General features: G+C 37.4%; 2 protein-coding genes across 3 annotated transcripts; both read left to right on the top strand.

Annotated features, from left to right (window-relative positions):
• The first annotated feature begins 3,497 nt into the window (after nt 1–3,497).
• yif1a (Yip1 interacting factor homolog A (S. cerevisiae)) lies at nt 3,498–11,159 on the top strand. Its single transcript, XM_059346967.1, has 9 exons — nt 3,498–3,601; nt 4,026–4,077; nt 5,875–6,125; nt 6,915–7,019; nt 8,203–8,281; nt 8,370–8,427; nt 8,525–8,680; nt 8,890–8,983; nt 10,413–11,159. The coding sequence occupies exons 2-9, from the start codon at nt 4,047–4,049 to the stop codon at nt 10,569–10,571; spliced, it is 933 nt and encodes a 310-aa protein (XP_059202950.1). The 5' UTR covers nt 3,498–3,601; nt 4,026–4,046; the 3' UTR covers nt 10,572–11,159.
• A 1,010-nt stretch (nt 11,160–12,169) lies between these two features.
• si:ch211-145o7.3 (forkhead box protein N2) lies at nt 12,170–18,093 on the top strand. 2 transcript variants are annotated; one of them, XM_059346481.1, is made up of 5 exons: nt 12,170–12,316; nt 13,675–14,338; nt 14,631–14,752; nt 15,605–15,660; nt 16,074–18,093. In XM_059346481.1, the coding sequence occupies exons 2-5, from the start codon at nt 13,697–13,699 to the stop codon at nt 16,445–16,447; spliced, it is 1,194 nt and encodes a 397-aa protein (XP_059202464.1). In that variant the 5' UTR covers nt 12,170–12,316; nt 13,675–13,696; the 3' UTR covers nt 16,448–18,093. The 2 variants fall into 2 exon arrangements, with proteins under 2 accessions (XP_059202464.1, XP_059202465.1); XM_059346482.1 differs by having other exon boundaries at nt 13,672–14,338.
• The last annotated feature ends 247 nt before the right edge of the window (nt 18,094–18,340 follow it).

Here is an 18,340-nt window from a genome sequence, read left to right as displayed (position 1 = left end):
AGATTTGTATTCAATAATAATTTAATTAATGAGAGTAAACCTTACAAATAATTTATCGTAATACTTGTACATCACAAGAGTAGATTTCACTATTTCTTTCACCACATAGCTGTCAGGCCTGATAATATTTTATTCTGAGGAAAAAAGCAGGAAGATTTAAAATAAATGGACTAAAGTGTGGGTTAAGCTGGGTGCATATTCACAATTGTGTTGAGGTTTTTGGCAGTCACTCTCACTTCACAAACCACATCAGTGTGCATGCATGCCTGTGGAGATGAGTCAGTGTATCGCAGCAGAGCCACTCAATTATATCACCATCCGTTTCAACGACTGTTTTTTTACTCGCAAGCACAATATAGTACCTACTAAAGATTCAAAAACTGCATGCTGTAGATTCAATGAGCTTAGTCTGTCACAGCAGCTGCTGACCTTGCAATCCCCGAGGACAGACTTCCCGGCAAAGGCTGATTTCTCCTAGCTGCTGATGCACCAATGGCTCACATTACTGCTAATTCTTTTCATAAGGATTGTCTTTAAAACAAATAAAAAATTAATAAAAAGTCACTCAAGTAATTGCAAAAACAGTTTGTAGTCTACTATGACGAAGGAAAAAAGAGAAAAATATTTACGATCCTCATCTATATAGAAATTTAGACATTAAATTCCGTTTCTTCATAAATTATGAATGAGGATAGAGGCTTTGAAAAAAAACAAAAAACTGCCAGGGGCATGACATTTGACAAAGTCTACCTGTTGTTCATTGTCCCGTTTTACTGCTTAGTCTCACATATCCTATTTCAACAATATTACAGCATGCGATAATGAGGACACACATGCAGGATGTTTTTTTTCCAGCGTAGTCGATGGTATCATATGAAGGGAATATGGGGTAAAGGTGAGCAGCGAGCGTCTGATGACTGAGGCTTCAGGAATGCAATGATGCCACACTAGTGTCTCTTACTGTGACATGTCATGACATGTCAGTTAACTTTTTTTTCCCACACCTTCATTCATTCATTCACCAGCTGTTTATTTTATGTCTTATTTGATGAGGGAATGTCTGCTCACCAGACATGCCCATTTAGGTAAATTAAAAACGATTTGTGTTTAAGTTGTATGTATAGTCACATGTGAGGGTGTGGGGATGCTGTTGCTTCACTCCAGATTTACTCCACAAAAGTTAACCGTTTTTAAGAGGGGCTGAAGGAAGTTTAGATTCCAATACCATTTACTCACCCTAAGATGCCTCCACACCCACCCACCCACACAGCCATCCCACACACACGTGCTTCACCATGAAGCATGAAAGCATCCTCATGCCACACACTCTTACATTTATTTGGTTTAATGGGTGTTGCAATGCCACTTAAGTGCCTAGATTATCTTACTGTGGTTATACAGTACAGTTTTGCACATGCCTGTACAAAGACAGTCCAGGTCATGGATTATGAAGTAATGTTCACATACTGTATGAACAGTATAAAGTCCTAGAATTATTATCAATTAATGATGACTTCAATTACATGTCATGCATGTTAAAGTCTAGGGAGATATACTTGTTCTGAAGTACTGTCCTTTACAGTAGAGGTGACAAATGTACAAACCCTTAATGGTATAAATGCATCAGTATAGTAGATAAAACTAGTGAAGTAATAACAGCAACTAAATGTTCTTAATTAGCAAAATCAGTATTGCAGCTGGTCCAGATGGGACTAATTTTAACTGCATTTTAGACTACTGTCATATATCACGTCAAGTATGTAACTAAAATGAAGAGGACTGTAATTATAAAATTGCTCAAATTGGGGAAAAAAGTAGTATCAATCAAAGGATATGGTGAACAAAGATGTGAGGAGGATATTTAAATGGCTCCATCAGATGAGATGGGGTGGGGGGTGACTTTTAATGTTATCATATTAAATAACATAATAGGTCTATTTGGAGTACAGAGTCTCTCAAATACAGACATTTGCTTTTCAATAGTTATAACATCAAATGTTATAACTCTTCATGCAAGTTTTTTGTGCCATTTTATGTAATGTTTGTTAAAAAAATGACTCGCAAGAAGTAAAATACAAGTAGTACTTCATTTGATTTAACTTACACACACTGTTAAAATAATCGCCTAAGTCATTTTTTGTCAAAATTGTTTTTTTGCCTAAATCATCTCCTCATGACGGTAAAATTGCCTACATCCTCAGTTGATTAGATCATGTGATTTTACCCCTTTAAGATCATGGCCTATGTCAAGTGTGTGACTTAAGCGGATTTATTATGCCTAAGTCAAAATAAAATAATTTTTTGAACATGCCTTTGCGACTTAAGCAAGATATGGTAACACTTTATTTTGAAGGTGTCTATAAGCGTGGCATTAGCGTGTCATAAACATGAAATGGGATGTGTCATGAACATTAATAACACTTTGAAGTAACATTAATGCTCATGATACTTGTCATGTTTCTGACAGGCTTGTGGGACTCTTATGTAGAAACCTTCAAAATAAAGTGTTACCATATCTTGCTTAAGTCACAAAGGCATGTTCAAAAATTGCCTAAGTCATTTATTTCTCTTAAGTTGCATAATTTACACACAGTGTTATTACTATGCCAATAACAATCCTTTGTTACATGCCTTTTGAGTGAAATGATCAATAAATGTCATATGTTACACTTTTGTTGAAGTTTTTTGTGTTTCCTGCAAAACTTGGAAAAAATGAGTTAGGCGATTATTTTAACAGGGTGACGTTATGTAGTATTTTATTTTTAAAATAATCAAATAATAATTGACGTATAGTATAACAATAATGTAGGTGGTGTTATTTACAGTGGTGGAATGTAACTAAGTACATTTACTCAAGTACTGTACTTAAGTACAATTTTGAGGTACTTGTACTTTACTTGAGTATTTCCATTTTATGTAACTTTTTACTTCTACTCCACTACATTTTTAGGCAAATATTGTACCTTTTACTCCACTACATTTAGCTGACAGCTTTAGTTACTTTTCAGGTCGAGATTTAACATAATATATATGATCAATGTCAAGTGATTAGACGAGTCAATACAAATAATGTAATAATATATTTAGAATATATAAAACAATTATAGTGGGTCCATTCTGCATAACCCGAGTACTTTTACTTTTCATACTTTAAGTAGATTTTGATGCGGATACTTTTGTATTTTTACTTCAGTAAGATTTGGATGCAGAACTTTTACTTGTAGTGGAGTAATTTCACAGTGTGGTATTAGTACTTTTACTTAAGTAAAGGATCTGAATACTTTTTCCACCACTGGTTATTTATGATAAAATTAGGGGGATTGTGTCCCATTTATGCTCCTGTTACAGTATGTCTGCTGTGTTACTTTCTGCTCACAGGTGCTTTACCTTCGTGGCTACCTCGCTAAACTTTTATGCAACCTACCCGCTAATGGTCAGGGAATAGGGGGAGAAGGATTCACACTGTGTTGTAGTATAGTTGTGTACTTACATGGCTTCTGCCACGCAGGCACACTGAAGTGGACCAACCGCGGTGGATGGGAGGGATCAGCGCGAGCCTGACTGGTAGCCACGTAGCTAGCTAACACCGTTAGCTGTGGAGGTAAGTACTCTGCTGCTCCTTATTCACTTCTTAATAATGTCTTTATCCTTCTGACAAGCTGTGTGGGCATTTTAAATTATTATCTTGAATATGTGTGTATCACCTGTAAGGCTCAACTGGGTGTTAGTTGAAAATATAATGTTAATAACTTAACGTTAGCTCGCCTGGCTAGGTAGCTAGCATTACCTGCTAGCAGCAGTTGGTTGCCGTTAAACAAGTTTAAACGTCCGTTAGCTAGCAGGTATTAGCATAGGAGAGATCCAGGCGAGCCTTTATCTGGTATCATGTATTTAACGCAATGTTATCAATGCTAGCTGTGGGTTAACATCACAGTGATTGGTTTACATGACCAGTGAATTCATGTAACCTACTAAGCGTTTAATAAGTTGACATGTAGCTAACCTGCCAATGTTTTTATTTTAAGCTAACGTCAGCGAACGTCACTATGGACTTGCCACATCACGGGTACCGAGCAAGTAAGTGGAAACATGAATCACTGCGTTGCACATCACTTGCCATTTTCGTCAAAACTTTGCAAAATATCCTACTTCCTGATTTCGTAACTAGAGTACACCTAAAACAGGGGTCTCAAACTTACGAGGTAAAATTACCTTAAAATTACCTGGGGGCCGCTTGAGGCAGTATCAAAATGACCAAAAAAAACTAAATTACTTAAAAAAGAGAAATTACCAAAATAATACACAAAATTACTCAAAAGAAAGACACAAAATGACAAAAAGACACAAAATGACTGGAAAAACACTAAATTACTTTAAAAAGACACACCAAAAAATACACAGAATTTCCAAAAAAGACACAAATTATTTTTTTAAAAAGACACAAAATGACCCAAGAAAGACACAAAATAACAGAAAAAAACTAAATTACTTAAAAAATAAACAAAATGACCAAAAAAGACACAGAATTACCAAAAACGACACAAAATTACTAAAAAAAGTAATCAAGGGACCTTCCACACACAACACTTTAAAGTGCCATTCATATAAAACTCACATTAAACTTTCATATCAAGGTGGGGGCTACAAAAAAATCGTCACGAGGGCCGCAATTGGCTCGCGGGCCGCAAGTTTGAGACACATGACCTAAAACAAACTAATGCAGTGTAATACACTTGAACAAATCCTACCTGTATGAGAGTTATAATGTGCACCGTTATGAATATACATGGAGTGGACAATATATTAGGACCATCAGTCAGTATAATGCAGTACAATTCATCAGAGGTTGGATCAGGTCATTGCTTTGCGAGTCACAAGTAGGTGACAAGTATTTGCACTCAAGTTCCAAGTCAAGACAGGCATGTGTGACTCCCACACAAGTCATAAGGCGCTCTTCACCAAATGTAATGCCCTTTTAATGAAGTAATACTATATTAGAATTATAAATGGTTTTTGAAATATGTATTATTTGTCGAATAAATGTGTAAACAAGGGGAACTTAACATTCTAATTATAAAGGAGGGCTGATATTGCATTTCCATTGCATATAGCATGGCTTGAGCAACATTCTCATGTATTTTCAAGTCAAAAGGCTCAACTTAAAGTCGAGTTACAAGTTTGTTTGTTTTTTTCTTTGTTAAGTCAAGTCTAATGCCATCAAATATGTAACCCAAGCCCAAGTCATGTGACTCAAGTCCACACCTGTGCAATCCAGCAGCACCACAAACAACAGCCTCCAAACTGTCTACGAAGTTGAATAGACACTTTATAAAGTTTTTTGGGGAAAAGGTATAATTGTGACCTTGCAAAGGTAGGATTTATTGAAGGACATGAATAGTTTTTATTACACTGCATTAGTTTTAGCCTAGGGTATCTAATCAACTGGCAACTGAGTGGAAACCTTCACTCACTGATATTGTAATTTTAATAATGGATGCGGGCACTTTCCTGGGGTTACTGTGGTGCAATGATATTAATTAAGGAGCGTCTCATGATATGTTGCTTCTGTCTTGCTTTAGGACATTTGAAATTTGAGTGGATTTCAGTTTATGTTACTGCTGCTCTCAAATGGAGTCTTGTTCATAGGAGGAGTTCATTTGAATCCCCCCTCTTTCGGTATTCACAACCACAAAAGTGGAATTTTTCTAAAAACTTCATGAGTTGTGTACACAACTTCCCATGCCATAATTACAAGCTCCATTTGAAGGCTACATCAATTTGATAGTGTGTGCCATAAGCTAGTAATATCACACAAGGAAGTTATCTCTTTACATTCAAAAGCCCTCCATTTACTCTATTATGTTCATCTTTCAGCCGCTAAACCGAGAGCTCGTGCAGCTCCCCCCACAGCAGATTCTATCCTGTTTGATGACACCAGTGCTGCAGCATCATCATCAATGAACAATCAAGGATACTACACTCCTGGGTACAATATGGCAGGACCCCCACAGGACATGCAAGGAGGTGGAGGGCCAAACAACCTGTTTAATGACCCAATGGCCAATGCTGCAATGATGTACGGCTCCTCGTTAGCCAACCAGGGAAAGGATATGGTGAACAAAGAGGTGAGGAAATGCAGGATATTCATGAGGTTTCTTAAGATATGATATATGCTGCTGTATGGGGGATGGGGTGTTAACCCAGTAACCTATAAAATAAAGGTCATGTCCTACATTGTGTAGTTGGCATGATTTACCGTACACAAAACAAGCTTTAGGTGATTTAATCTCAAGTTGACATTTGTGTTGCCTAACACACGATAAGCCATTTAAAAAAATCTATATTTTTCTGTAGCTGTATGGCAGAGCATATAGATCTAGACACAGCCTGTCTTTTAATGTGATATGATACAAAATGTGCTAAAAAAAGTTCATTCATTCTTTTTAGGAAAAGTTGCTCTTACTAAGTTCATTTTTTGAAGATTTTCACCATAAACATTAATTGAAAAAGCCATTCTCCAGGAAAATGTAATACTTTCCACTTTTCAGTTATTTTACAGTGTTCGTTTGCCTGAGCCTTTTTACAATTAAGATGGTAATGGCTAAAGAGTGTCATTGTTATTTGACAGGTTTTTAATCAAGCAGACCATTCTCTGGGCAGCTTTGTAATATAAAATTACATTTGATGAATTTCGTCACCCAGCAATAAAGGTAGCTGTTGTGGTTCTACTGGATTGGCAACTTTGACACGCAGGTTTTTCAAAGTGCGTAGACTGGGTGTCAAAGTGATGCACTGTCCTGAGGGCAGCCATGGCCTTGTTTAAAAATGCCTATGACTCAACTGTATTTATTAAGTTTGGCAGACTCTCAAACTTCATCTGTTTGGTTAATGTTTGCACTTCCTTTGCCTTTCAGATCAGCAGATTCATGTCTGTGAACAAGCTGAAATACTTCTTTGCAGTTGACACCAGATATGTTTTGAAGAAACTGATGATCCTCATGTTCCCTTACACACATCAGGTAATCAGAGCCATTCATCACATCAGACTTTGTCCTACATCACACACGATACAAAACATTTAATAGCGTGCATAACTGCTTGATAATTTTCCTTGGTATCATATTTTCGCCCACTTATCACATTGAAGCAGTCCAAATAAGATAATCTGCTGCTTAATCACCACTCCAGCTTTATTTATGAACATCAGGATGCCGTGATTGCCAGTGCGGCTATAAAGCACACAGAGCTCAGTTAATTTCCCACACTCTTTAACTCATTGAGATTGTATATGCAGTCACCTCTCCAAACATTCTGTGCCCTGATAATGAAAGAACTACACAGAGTGCAAACCCTCCTTATAAGACCAGGGTCACAAAATGCCATGCTTGAGAAGTAAGAGGTAAAGGCCTCTTGATGTACTTTCCCACAGCCTGTTATTTAGCTTTAAGTGTAATAACATTGGCATTGATTTGCATTGATCATTATAGATAAGAAAGAAGTAATATGTAAATTAAAATAGCCATGAACATGTTTTTGGTTTACCTTGTATTATGGAATGATTCATATCATATGATTCATGTTTTCATGCTCCCTTTTTCTGGAACCAAGTCATTCAGCATAAAGAAATATGAAAGGAATCTTAGTCGACTAAGGTCAAAACAACCGATTAGTCAGGTTGAATGGATTGATGGGGATTTCCCTCTCTCTGCTTTCAAAATCCCCCCCATGGTCATGCATTTTTTTTATCCCCTAGACTAAATGGGCTTCAAATACATCTCATATTCCCTCTTGTGGATGGTGCAAGTTGATAAGCAGTACAAGCTATTTTAAGACATTGTGGATCTGAGGCCTGAGTGGATGAAACGCTCATATGTTACAGTAGCGTTGATGACTGTGCTTTACACTTGGAATGATACAAGAAAATCAAATCCCATTATTTGTCCCTGCCAATATCAAGCCACTGTCATCAATAATGACTAGATTAGTTATAGTATAAGATGGCAACAAAGCCTTTAATCATTTTGTGGGTTAAAAAGGTCACGGTGACATGATTAACCAAAGGCCCCAAACCAGCTAGTGACGCCACGCTGCCTATGTCCACTTCTTTTAAAAACTCTATGGTTGTTTAATCTAGAAGAGCCTAGTTGTATAAAAAAAAGGTATTACTGACTCAGGTCTCAACTATTTTTGTGTTCATGGTAGGACTGGGAAGTTCGCTACCATAGAGACACTCCACTGACTCCAAGACAGGATGTGAATGCACCAGATCTTTACATACCAAGTAAGATTTCTAGAAATACAAAGCTGTCAGTAGCAGAGCATTTTCTGTTGTCTGTGTAATGTATTAACCATATTTTTTTGTCTTGTAGCGATGGCTTTCATCACCTACATTTTACTAGCTGGAATGGCACTTGGCATTCAGAAACGGTGAGTTATCCTGTTTAATCTAATTTACTTTATGACTCACAGTAAATAAGTTTCCTATCAAACAAGCTATATATGGAGAGTGTTTTTTTGTGTGCAGGTTCAGTCCAGAGGTTCTTGGACTGTGTGCCAGCACCGCCCTCGTGTGGACCATCATTGAGGTCTTGGTGATGTTGTTGAGTTTGTACCTGTTGACAGTACACAGCGACCTCTCAACCTTCGATCTCATTGCCTACAGTGGATACAAATATGTTGGGTAAATTAGATGCAATTCTTACAATGAATATGATTCTATTTAACTGATGAAGCAAAACAGTGTAAAGTTTAATTTAGACCAAAGCTTGTCTTTTATTACTACTAAACTGATTAATTGCTAAATCAAAGATGTACTTAAGGTATTCTTAAATGTGTTTCAGCCCATGTTAACTGCATTATAAGTACATATTTCTTATGCTTTTCCTGCAGGATGATCCTCACAATGTTGTGTGGATTACTGTTTGGCAGTGACGGTTATTATGTGGCCCTGGCTTGGACCTCTTGTGCCATTATGTTCTTCATTGTAAGTATTTATAATCCTTATTAACACCAACTGCTATATTTCTACATAGACTATCTAGAATATCTGACTTTTCTGAATCAAATCAAATCAAATCAATTTTATTTATATAGCCCCAAATCACAGATTTGCCTCAAAGGGCTTCACAGACTGTACATGGTACGACATCCTCTGTCCTTAGACCCTCACAGCAGCCAGGGAAAAACTCCTCAAAAAACCCTTTTTGCAGGGGAAAAAGAAGAAGAAACCTCAGGGAGAGCAACAGGAGGGATCCATCTCCCAGGACGGACAGACGTCAATAGATGTCGTTGTACAGGATCAACAGAGTAGAATAGAGTAGATAGAGGATGAAGGGGGAGAGGGAGGGAGGATAGAGAGAGACAGGTGAGAGAGAGACAGAGAGGAGCAGGAGTTCTGGGAGGAGACAGAGAGGAGCAGGAGTTCTGGGAGGAGACAGAGAGGAGCAGGAGTTCTGGGAGGAGACAGAGAGGAGCAGGAGTTCTGGGAGGGGCACAGCAGCAGGTGATGAAGCGCAACCATTGGCCAGTAGTGATGGTGAGAAACAGAAAACCAATTCAGCTTTTGTTAAATTAGATAATTGCATTACTATCAAATCAGCATTGATTTTTTAACAAATCTATGAAAAAATGGTGTGAATGCAACAGAAAGTTTGGAACAGCAGATCCACATCATTCTAAGCTTAAACTGTGAATTTCCTACCGACAGCAGTTTTGTGTTTCTTCAGTGTGGCATATCTTCAGTTCAAAAGTTGTAGTTCCTTGTTGTATATGTAATTATAATTCATAAATATCTAAAAGTAGGTCAGATGTTTCCCTATTTGAATGTTGTTTTTAGCCATTTTAATTATTCTTTCACAGGCTGTGAATAATTAAGGGACATTTACAGAATACACAAAGAAAAGTGGACAGCTGATACACACAAAATGTATTATCTGTACAAAGAATACTAATGAGTGGACATCAGTCATTTGTCCAAGGGGCAAAATTTGAAAAGAAATGTATTAAAGCCTAATTGTCTATCTGTTATCTTTTTAAAAACAATTTTTATCACTGTATCAGTGTGATCAGACTCCTAAAAAAACATGGTAAATCGATAATGCTCTCAGAGCTCCACTTCACTGAGGACTGATGGTTTGGCCTGGTCAATTCTTGTGCTAATGTCCCATTTCACATATTCTAAGTACAATATAAAGAAGAAAATCAATATCAGTTCATGTGACTAAAATATATTTTGCTGCTGCCCCCTTTTTCACTGACTATGGATAAGTACCTCTAACAATCCCGCTTCAATAAATCCAAACCATCACTTTAAAAGTAGTCAATTACCTAATATATGCTACAATATTCCACCTAAAAAAACAGACTTTCTGTTAGCCTGAATATCAATTTAAAAGATGTTTTTTTCTTCGCAGGTTCGATCTCTCAAAATGAAGATCCTTACCTCCATCTCCTCGGACAACATGGGAACTGGAACAAGTGCCAAACCTCAGTTCCGCCTTTATATCACTGTGGCCACTGCAGTGTTTCAGCCAATCATTATTTATTGGTTAACCTCTCACTTAGTCAGGTGACCGTGAGGCATTTAGTAACCAGATGTCCATGTGAGTTGGACCCAAAACATTTGATTGTTGAGTGTTTGTACACCTGCCTTTATACGCTCTTTTGTCAGTAAACTCAAAGCATATGTAGACGGTGTTGAACTGCAGCTTGTGTTGACCTCGTCAGATGGACATGTTCATAATGAAATGCTTTCATTGATTTAACCACAAAGTGTGACACAGAAAATGTCTCACCGGAAGTTGTTTTTCCACGAGTGTACAGTAACTCTGAGGTGCTTATTTTTGGCCACCTAACTTTGAAGAAAAGGGCTTTTATTGTGAGATTTGTTTAATCGCAACTCAGATTCAGTTCAACTTCCCATTTATATAATGTCCCTAGACATACTTTACAGTATTTACACCCCAGACTACACAAACCACACAGACACATTAATGCACATTACACATGACTCAAGTACCATTTTTCTGGTATGGTAATGTGGCTGAATTATCCCCCTTTCTTTTGTGACTCCTGAATTTTATGTATCTACATTTGGCTAAGCATGACAATGTTTGGATTTTTTGTAGAAAAAATAAATATATTTAGCTTTGTGTATTAAATTGTTACAGTTCTGAGAGGTTTTTTTTTGTTCCATGCAAAGAGCTTGCTCTGCAGGGAATGTGTGTCTGTGGTCGATATATCTGATTTATATTCTTCTGAAAAACTGATTCCAGTTAAGATAAAAAAAATAAAATAATGCCAGAGCTCAGTATGTGGCCAACAGTCTATGACTGACAGTAAACGTTTCAAAGTCATGAAGTTGTTCTCAAAGGTGGAAAGTAACTTTTATTTAACCTAAAATCAGAATTCCCTTTTTGACATCGATCAAACTATTTTTCTGAAAAGTGAGTTTTTCTCATTTCCCAAATACCTAAAATTGTATGATGAGAGAAGCTATATTTTGGAAAACGTCAAGTATTTGGTATCTATGAATTCATGACAAGTTGCATATCAAAGATGGAAAAACATAGGAGACATTAATTAAAAATATTTTTTTTCCCCAAAAGTCCTGCCATTTAAAAAAAAAAAAAAAAAGTCATATGAAATGTTATAGTTGCCAGAACAAATTTGGCTTATGTTCTATCATTCATACTATCATATAACTAGTATTTGTGCACAAATGGGTTAAAATGCTTTAGGCTTCAATGCATCAGTAATAATCCAGTAGTATCGTGACAAAATTGCTACATTATGACTGATGATAATCCTTTACATTTGACATGTTTAAAGGCAGGGCTATTAAGTACATGAGATCAGTTGAGTGATCAATAAAGTACTATCTAATCTAATCTAAGTATTTTTACACTAAGTAAAAATACTTTTACATAAGTAAAAATACGTCTGAATAGTTCTTTGACTACTGGCTATGTGTTACTACCCCTTGTTTCACTACTTGTTTACTTATTACTTAATGAAGTATTTCCCATCGGGGTGTTGCTGTTTTTACTCCCCTGTCCTGTCAGGTGTGAACACTGTCTCACTTCTGTTGGTTGGTGTGAGACTGTGTGCGAACCGCGGGAGCGCGCATGGGAAAGCGCACACTGCAAAGCGTCCTTTTCGTTTCCATGGAGACCTCGGACGGCAACAGTACACAGGGAGAGCTGTCCGACTCCGAGGCGACTTTAAACAGCAATTTCACCTTTAACTCTTAAACGACGTGGGGTTTGGACATTTAAAGAGCCCCGCAATCGGCAACAATTATCGTTTTGGTAATTTGGTGAGTAACGAGTTAATATTGTGCATTTTAAAGCACCTAGCTAATCACCTGTGGGAGGAAAAGGCGGCTTTCTGGACTAAATGAAACTTTATATTGTTCCGCCATTTGCCTCCTGAACTGCCTTGTAGAGCCATGTGGCACGACTTTCAAACTTCCAGAGCGTTATAAATGTGATCTCACACGCAGTAAGTCTATTATACGTTTGTTAAAAGCATATAATCGATGTTAGCCCACCTTCAGCAAGTAAAGCTACGAGCAACAGTGGCTTTCTAACAGAGCTACACCTGTCCACTGGGCACATGTGATCATTAAAACGGGAGATGCGGCGTTAGCTGTAAGTTTGTAAAAGTGAACACATCGTGGACTTTGTACGTTCAGGGGATGCTCATCAGAGGGGAACGGATAGCTAACATTTAACTGAAATATTTGTCTTTACTCCAGCGTTTTTTCCATCAGCTTTTATATGGTAAAACCTTGGCACCTTTGAAGTGAAACTGGAGTAGACACCCTCCATTTCTGAGTGATTGTGTTTGTTTTGAAAGGTTTTTTTCTGTGCAAATACTTACTGTGCATTTGATTATTGTTATTTATTTATGTGCAAAACATATGTATCCTGAACAGACTGTAAGCTCTATTTAGGGCTTAATGAATAAAACTTAATTTTTAGATTAAATTAAATTAGATTAACTTTATTGTCATTGCACAGAGTACAAGTACTGAAAATGCAGTTTAGCACCTGACCAGAAGTGCCTAATATACAGAATATAGAATGACAGTAAAGCCTTGATATCAATATGCTAAGATATATACAGTGATGAACTTCTGATTTACATTAATCATTCCTTTCAGCAGTAACTACAGTAACTACACACCCTGCCGTACACTCAGGACCTCCTCTGCTTCACTCCTCTTCACCCCTTCCGCCCATTTAGCCACAATGGGACTACGATCTTTTAGCTGCTCTGCCCCCCGACTCTGGAACAAACTCCCTCAGTACATCCGCTCTCTAACAACACTGTCAACTTTCAAGTCACATCTCAAAACACACCTGTTCAGACTAGCCTATCCCTAAAATATTCATCATTTTTAAATTACAATTTTTCTCTGTACTGTTTCAGTGTTGTTTATTGTTTATTATTACTGTCATTGTTGTCTTTATTGTTCTAATTTGTAATTGTTTCATTGTTGTTTATTATTACTGCCATTGCTGTTTTATTATTATTGTTTTGTTTTTAATTGTTTATTGTAAGGTGACCTTGAGAGTCCTGAAAGGCGCCTATAAATAAAATGCATTATTATTATTATTATTATTATTATTATTATTAACTTAGATCAATTTCTGTCATGTCTTCCAGCAGTGGTGCATCTGAATGACCCTGGATGTTTGCTCCTGGGAGAGAGATGGAAAACAGCTCTTACACACTGCCACCCTCGTCACCATGTCCGACCTCTTTTGGAGCATCCCATCCTTTCTCCTCCTCGCCGCAGCAGACCTGCTCAACTGGCCGAATTTCACTCCCACTTTCCCCTATTTCATTCCCACCGTCCCCTAACTCACTTTCCCCAGCGACAGCAGAGTCTTTACACTCTTCCCCGCCTCTTTCCCTCTGTCTCAGTGTCTCGGGGTCTCAGTGCTTCGAAGTACAGAACATACAGTGCCTCAGCCCGGCGAACATATCAGACCAGGATGACCTGACCTGCCTCAACTGGCTGCATCAGAGGGGTAACTTGCTACCCCTGCAGCCCCTTCCCAAAATGGCACCACTGCCTCAGCTAGAGTCCTCCACAGCTACACAACCTCTTCCTTCTGCCTCGTCCAAGCCACCGTATTCATTCAGTAGTCTGATTTTCATGGCGATAGAAGACTCACCTGACAGGAGGCTTCCAGTGAAGGACATCTACGATTGGATTGTGAACAATTTCCCCTACTACAGGACAGCCTCTGGAGGCTGGAGGAACTCTGTTAGACACAACCTGTCCCTGAGCAAGAGCTTCCGACGCATTCAGAGGGACAAAAGCCAGGTGGGGACATGACTAATGTTTACCACATTAAGAGCAACCTGGTCATGTGGTGAGGAAAAAGAGTGTGCTTAAATTATAGGCCAGAGGTTCAAGCTTCCATATTACCAAAATGTCCTTGAGCAACTTCCAGATGTGCTGCTCTGAAGTCGAGTCAGCAGTTAATCTGCCCCGCAGGGAAATTATTATAATGTACTCCTCATGTGTTGAGGTCAACACAACTGCTTAAGACTAACATCTTTGCATGGGCCATTGCAGCGTCAGTGTTTCAAGTGGTTTTGTATGTTTGTTTCAGTCGGTGGGGAAGGGATCGCTGTGGTGCGTGTGTCCAGAGTATCGGTCGGCACTCATTGAGGTGTTGAGGAAGACCCACAGTTATCACAGCAACAACATTTATCTGTTAAACAAGCCTGCACTGTGAGTATCATCACATGTTATGTATCACACAGTTTGTGTAACAGGGCTGCAAGAAACAATTGTTTTTACTATGAGTTAATGTTCTTTTAGTCATCTTTAATGTGGTGAATCTAAAATAAGATTGCTGATTTAGTGTAAGAAGCTGCCAGAAATGTAAAATGTTAAAGTAATCATTATATAGTAATTAATAATTTTTTAAAAACGAAGCAGCTTTGTTCATCTGTGATGCTGGAAACTACTAAGTGTTTTTCGTACTGTATAAGTCAGATAATAAACAACAAATCAATGCTAAATATTATGCTTATTTTCCATTTAAATTGTTCTTTTTCCATAGGGTTTAAAATGAGAATTATGGTGAAACATATATACAGAATATACAAAGGAAACTTGATTGACTGACAGACTGGCAGCTTCTCAAATGTAGGAGTTTGCTGCTTCTTTTTTTTTTTTTTTTTTTTGTTTCTTTTTTTTTTAACAATCATTTAATAATTAAATAATTGTAATTTAAAATGGAATACATTTGGATTTTGAACTGTTGGTTGGACAAAAGAAAACTTTTACTTTGCTTTATGCATAATTGCTTTCACTATTTTTTTGTTTTTTAATAGATCACATATTGATTAATCTTACTTCTAATTAATGTATTAATTGATTTACTGTTAGCATAGGAAGAAAAATAATCGTTTGACAAAAAACATATCATTTTAGTGACATTGCTTTCTTACCAGAGCAGTAAAAATATAATTTGTGTTGTGGTTGGTGAAGTGTTCCAGTATAATTACACATTTATAAATAAACAAATAAAAACTGTACTTGTGTATTTTTCTAATTATCTTGTCATCTTGTGTGCAGGTTGGAAGGAGCTGAATTTGGGGTGCCGGCAGTGTGCGACTCTATGGAAATGTCAGGTTTGTGATGAGGAGACTCTCAGCAGACTCATGTCACCTAATTAGCATGAAAACTTATACATTTGACCCTTTATGCATTACCTTTTGTTTGAAATATAACATCAATGCAGTAACAGCTCTCTGTGACACTTTTATTACCTGCAGCTTTTCTTCTTCTCTGCAGCTTTCTCAGCATGCAACATTGTTCCTGTGTTTGTGTTACATTGTCATGACAACAACCTTCAATTTCCTTGGCAACCCAGCAATAGCCAAGTTTAGCCTCCTTTATGTCGCCTCGTTTTATTTCCGAGCTCGAGCCTGGTGCTCAGTGAAGAATCTGACAAGTGGTTGTTCAAGCAGCCTGATTAAAAATCAGATAATTATTATTAATGTGTTACTTTTTGACTCATATTCTGTTTTTCTCTCTTTTGCAGATCCTCTCTCTCACACCCTCCTCCTCTCCACACCCTCGCCTCAAATCCTGACTGCAGATAACCCAACGTTCTCTGAAAACCCATCGTGCCCTTTGACCCCGGATCACGAGGAGCTTGTCACCATGGAGTCGGTTGAATACCAGCAGGGGGAGGTCAGCGAGGACATGGAGATGGAGATGGAGAAGGACCCCCTGTCAGACAGCGGCTACATCGAGTTACACTATTACCAGTCTCACCAGTACCAGTATCTGGTGCTGCCAGGTGACACAGAGCTGGACCTGGAGACTGTGGAGATCCTCCAGCTCGATGCCGAGGCCCAGGAGGCCCAGGAGGCTGCTGGGTCACTGCTGGACCTGGCAGGTGGCGGGTATTAATGTTACATCCTACTTATCAGTCACAAATGATGCAATGATTCGATCTATTGCAAACAAATACTCAGACAAAGCAACATAAATGAAGATTTATGTTTTAAAGGCTGTGGTGCAGAGCCCCTGTAAGGTGGTCGTCTTTTATCTTATGCACACAATTTATTATCCTGCAGGAATAAGTTATTTATCTTGTGCACACAAGATAATTATGTTATGGGAACAAGTTGTTACAGTGTGTAGAAATCCTGCAAGCAGGTCTATCTGGTGGTGCACAGTACTATATCACACGGCCTCTAAATGGTCACAGTTCGGTTAGGCTTAGGGACCAAAACTACTTAGTTAAGTTTAGGAAAATATTTTAGTAACGATAAGAGGGCATAATGTGGGTTTGTCGTGTAGCCTGCAAGACTGCCGTTAGACCATCTTCTTATCTTGTGCAAACAATCTTGTGGTAACAAGTTATTATCTTGTACGAACAGATAACAGCTCATGTCAAATAAGATGATTATGTAAATTGTGTGCACAAGATCAAAAATATCACCTTATGGGACTTTATTGGTTTCATGCTGCAGTGACAATAGTTGGAGAGATGATGTTTGGCAAATTGGGTGCTTCTTCCAGAGACTTTGACACTGCCCCAAGGCCTGTTTTGAAATTAGGTTTAAAAAAAAAGAAAAGATCACATTTTTGATGGACCAACAAGACTATGGAACACATTACTTCATATGTGTTCAGGCACTTTCAATGCAGAAGCTGAATTTACCACCATATATACTATAAAATGACAACCTGGACAAAGACTTGAGAGTACAAAGTGAAAAACATGGACAAAATTATTCTCTGAGATTTTAAAATTGATGGGAAAGTATTAACTGAGTATGATTTTCATTACAATACATTTTTAGGCTTTACACTGTGTTTTTTTAACACGTTAAGTTCATTCTCAGGGCTGGAAGGAGTGCTTACAACTTAAGTAGAAGCGCTGCTTCTAGATTAAGATGTTTCCCAGGTTAAAGTAAATGTAGGCTGTATAAGTGTTGAAACGTGCACAAGAAAAATACTAAAATAGCTCTTGACTCACATCCGCACAATTACCATTTCATCATGAATATTTCTTTATAAGAAGATTTTAATAGAGTCGACTTAAGTAGAATATCATGGCCCCTAACACTGTTACAGTAACCTGTTCTAACAATACTGCCTTTCTAAAAGTAGTTGAATATAATACTTAATTTAAAAAAATAATTCATAATGTAGTTGCAATTCTAGATTGTGCACAGAAAGTTGGAAAGCACTATTCTATAACAATAAAATAAGTATTTCCAATTTTATTTCTAATTAATTGTTTTATACACATATTCTTTCTTCAGATTATGTTTGCTAGAGTTGATTTTATGTACATGATGTTATGTTACTGAATGTCATTTAGTTATCTGTGATTTTGAAAACCTAGATATGACCTGTAAACTATGCTAAGCAGTCCTCAATCAGGAATATTTTGATTGGAATTTTGAGTTGAAATGCAAAATGAACTCACTGCCATTTAAACCTCTACATTTCAGGGTACACTGAATTACTGTTTGTAAATTGTATGCATTTTCAGAAACTTTAGATTGTTTTTTAATCTAACAAATAAAATATGTCACGCTGTTCTTGTGAATTAAAATGGTCTGTTTTTAATGTTCAGGTTCGGCAGATCATGTGATTTAACCCTTTAAGATAATGGCCTGTGTCAAGTGTGTGACTTAAGTTGATTTATTGTGCCTAAGTCAAAATAAAATGTGACTTAGGCAATTTTTTGAACATGCTTTTGTGACTTAAGCATGACATGAGCGTGTTATAAACATGACATGGGATGTGTCATAAACATTAATGACACTTTGAAGTAACATCAATGTT

This window comes from Centropristis striata, chromosome 12 (genome assembly GCF_030273125.1).
Source record: "Centropristis striata isolate RG_2023a ecotype Rhode Island chromosome 12, C.striata_1.0, whole genome shotgun sequence".
NCBI classification, from domain to species: domain Eukaryota; kingdom Metazoa; phylum Chordata; class Actinopteri; order Perciformes; family Serranidae; genus Centropristis; species Centropristis striata.
This window is presented reverse-complemented; position numbering and strand designations above follow the sequence as displayed.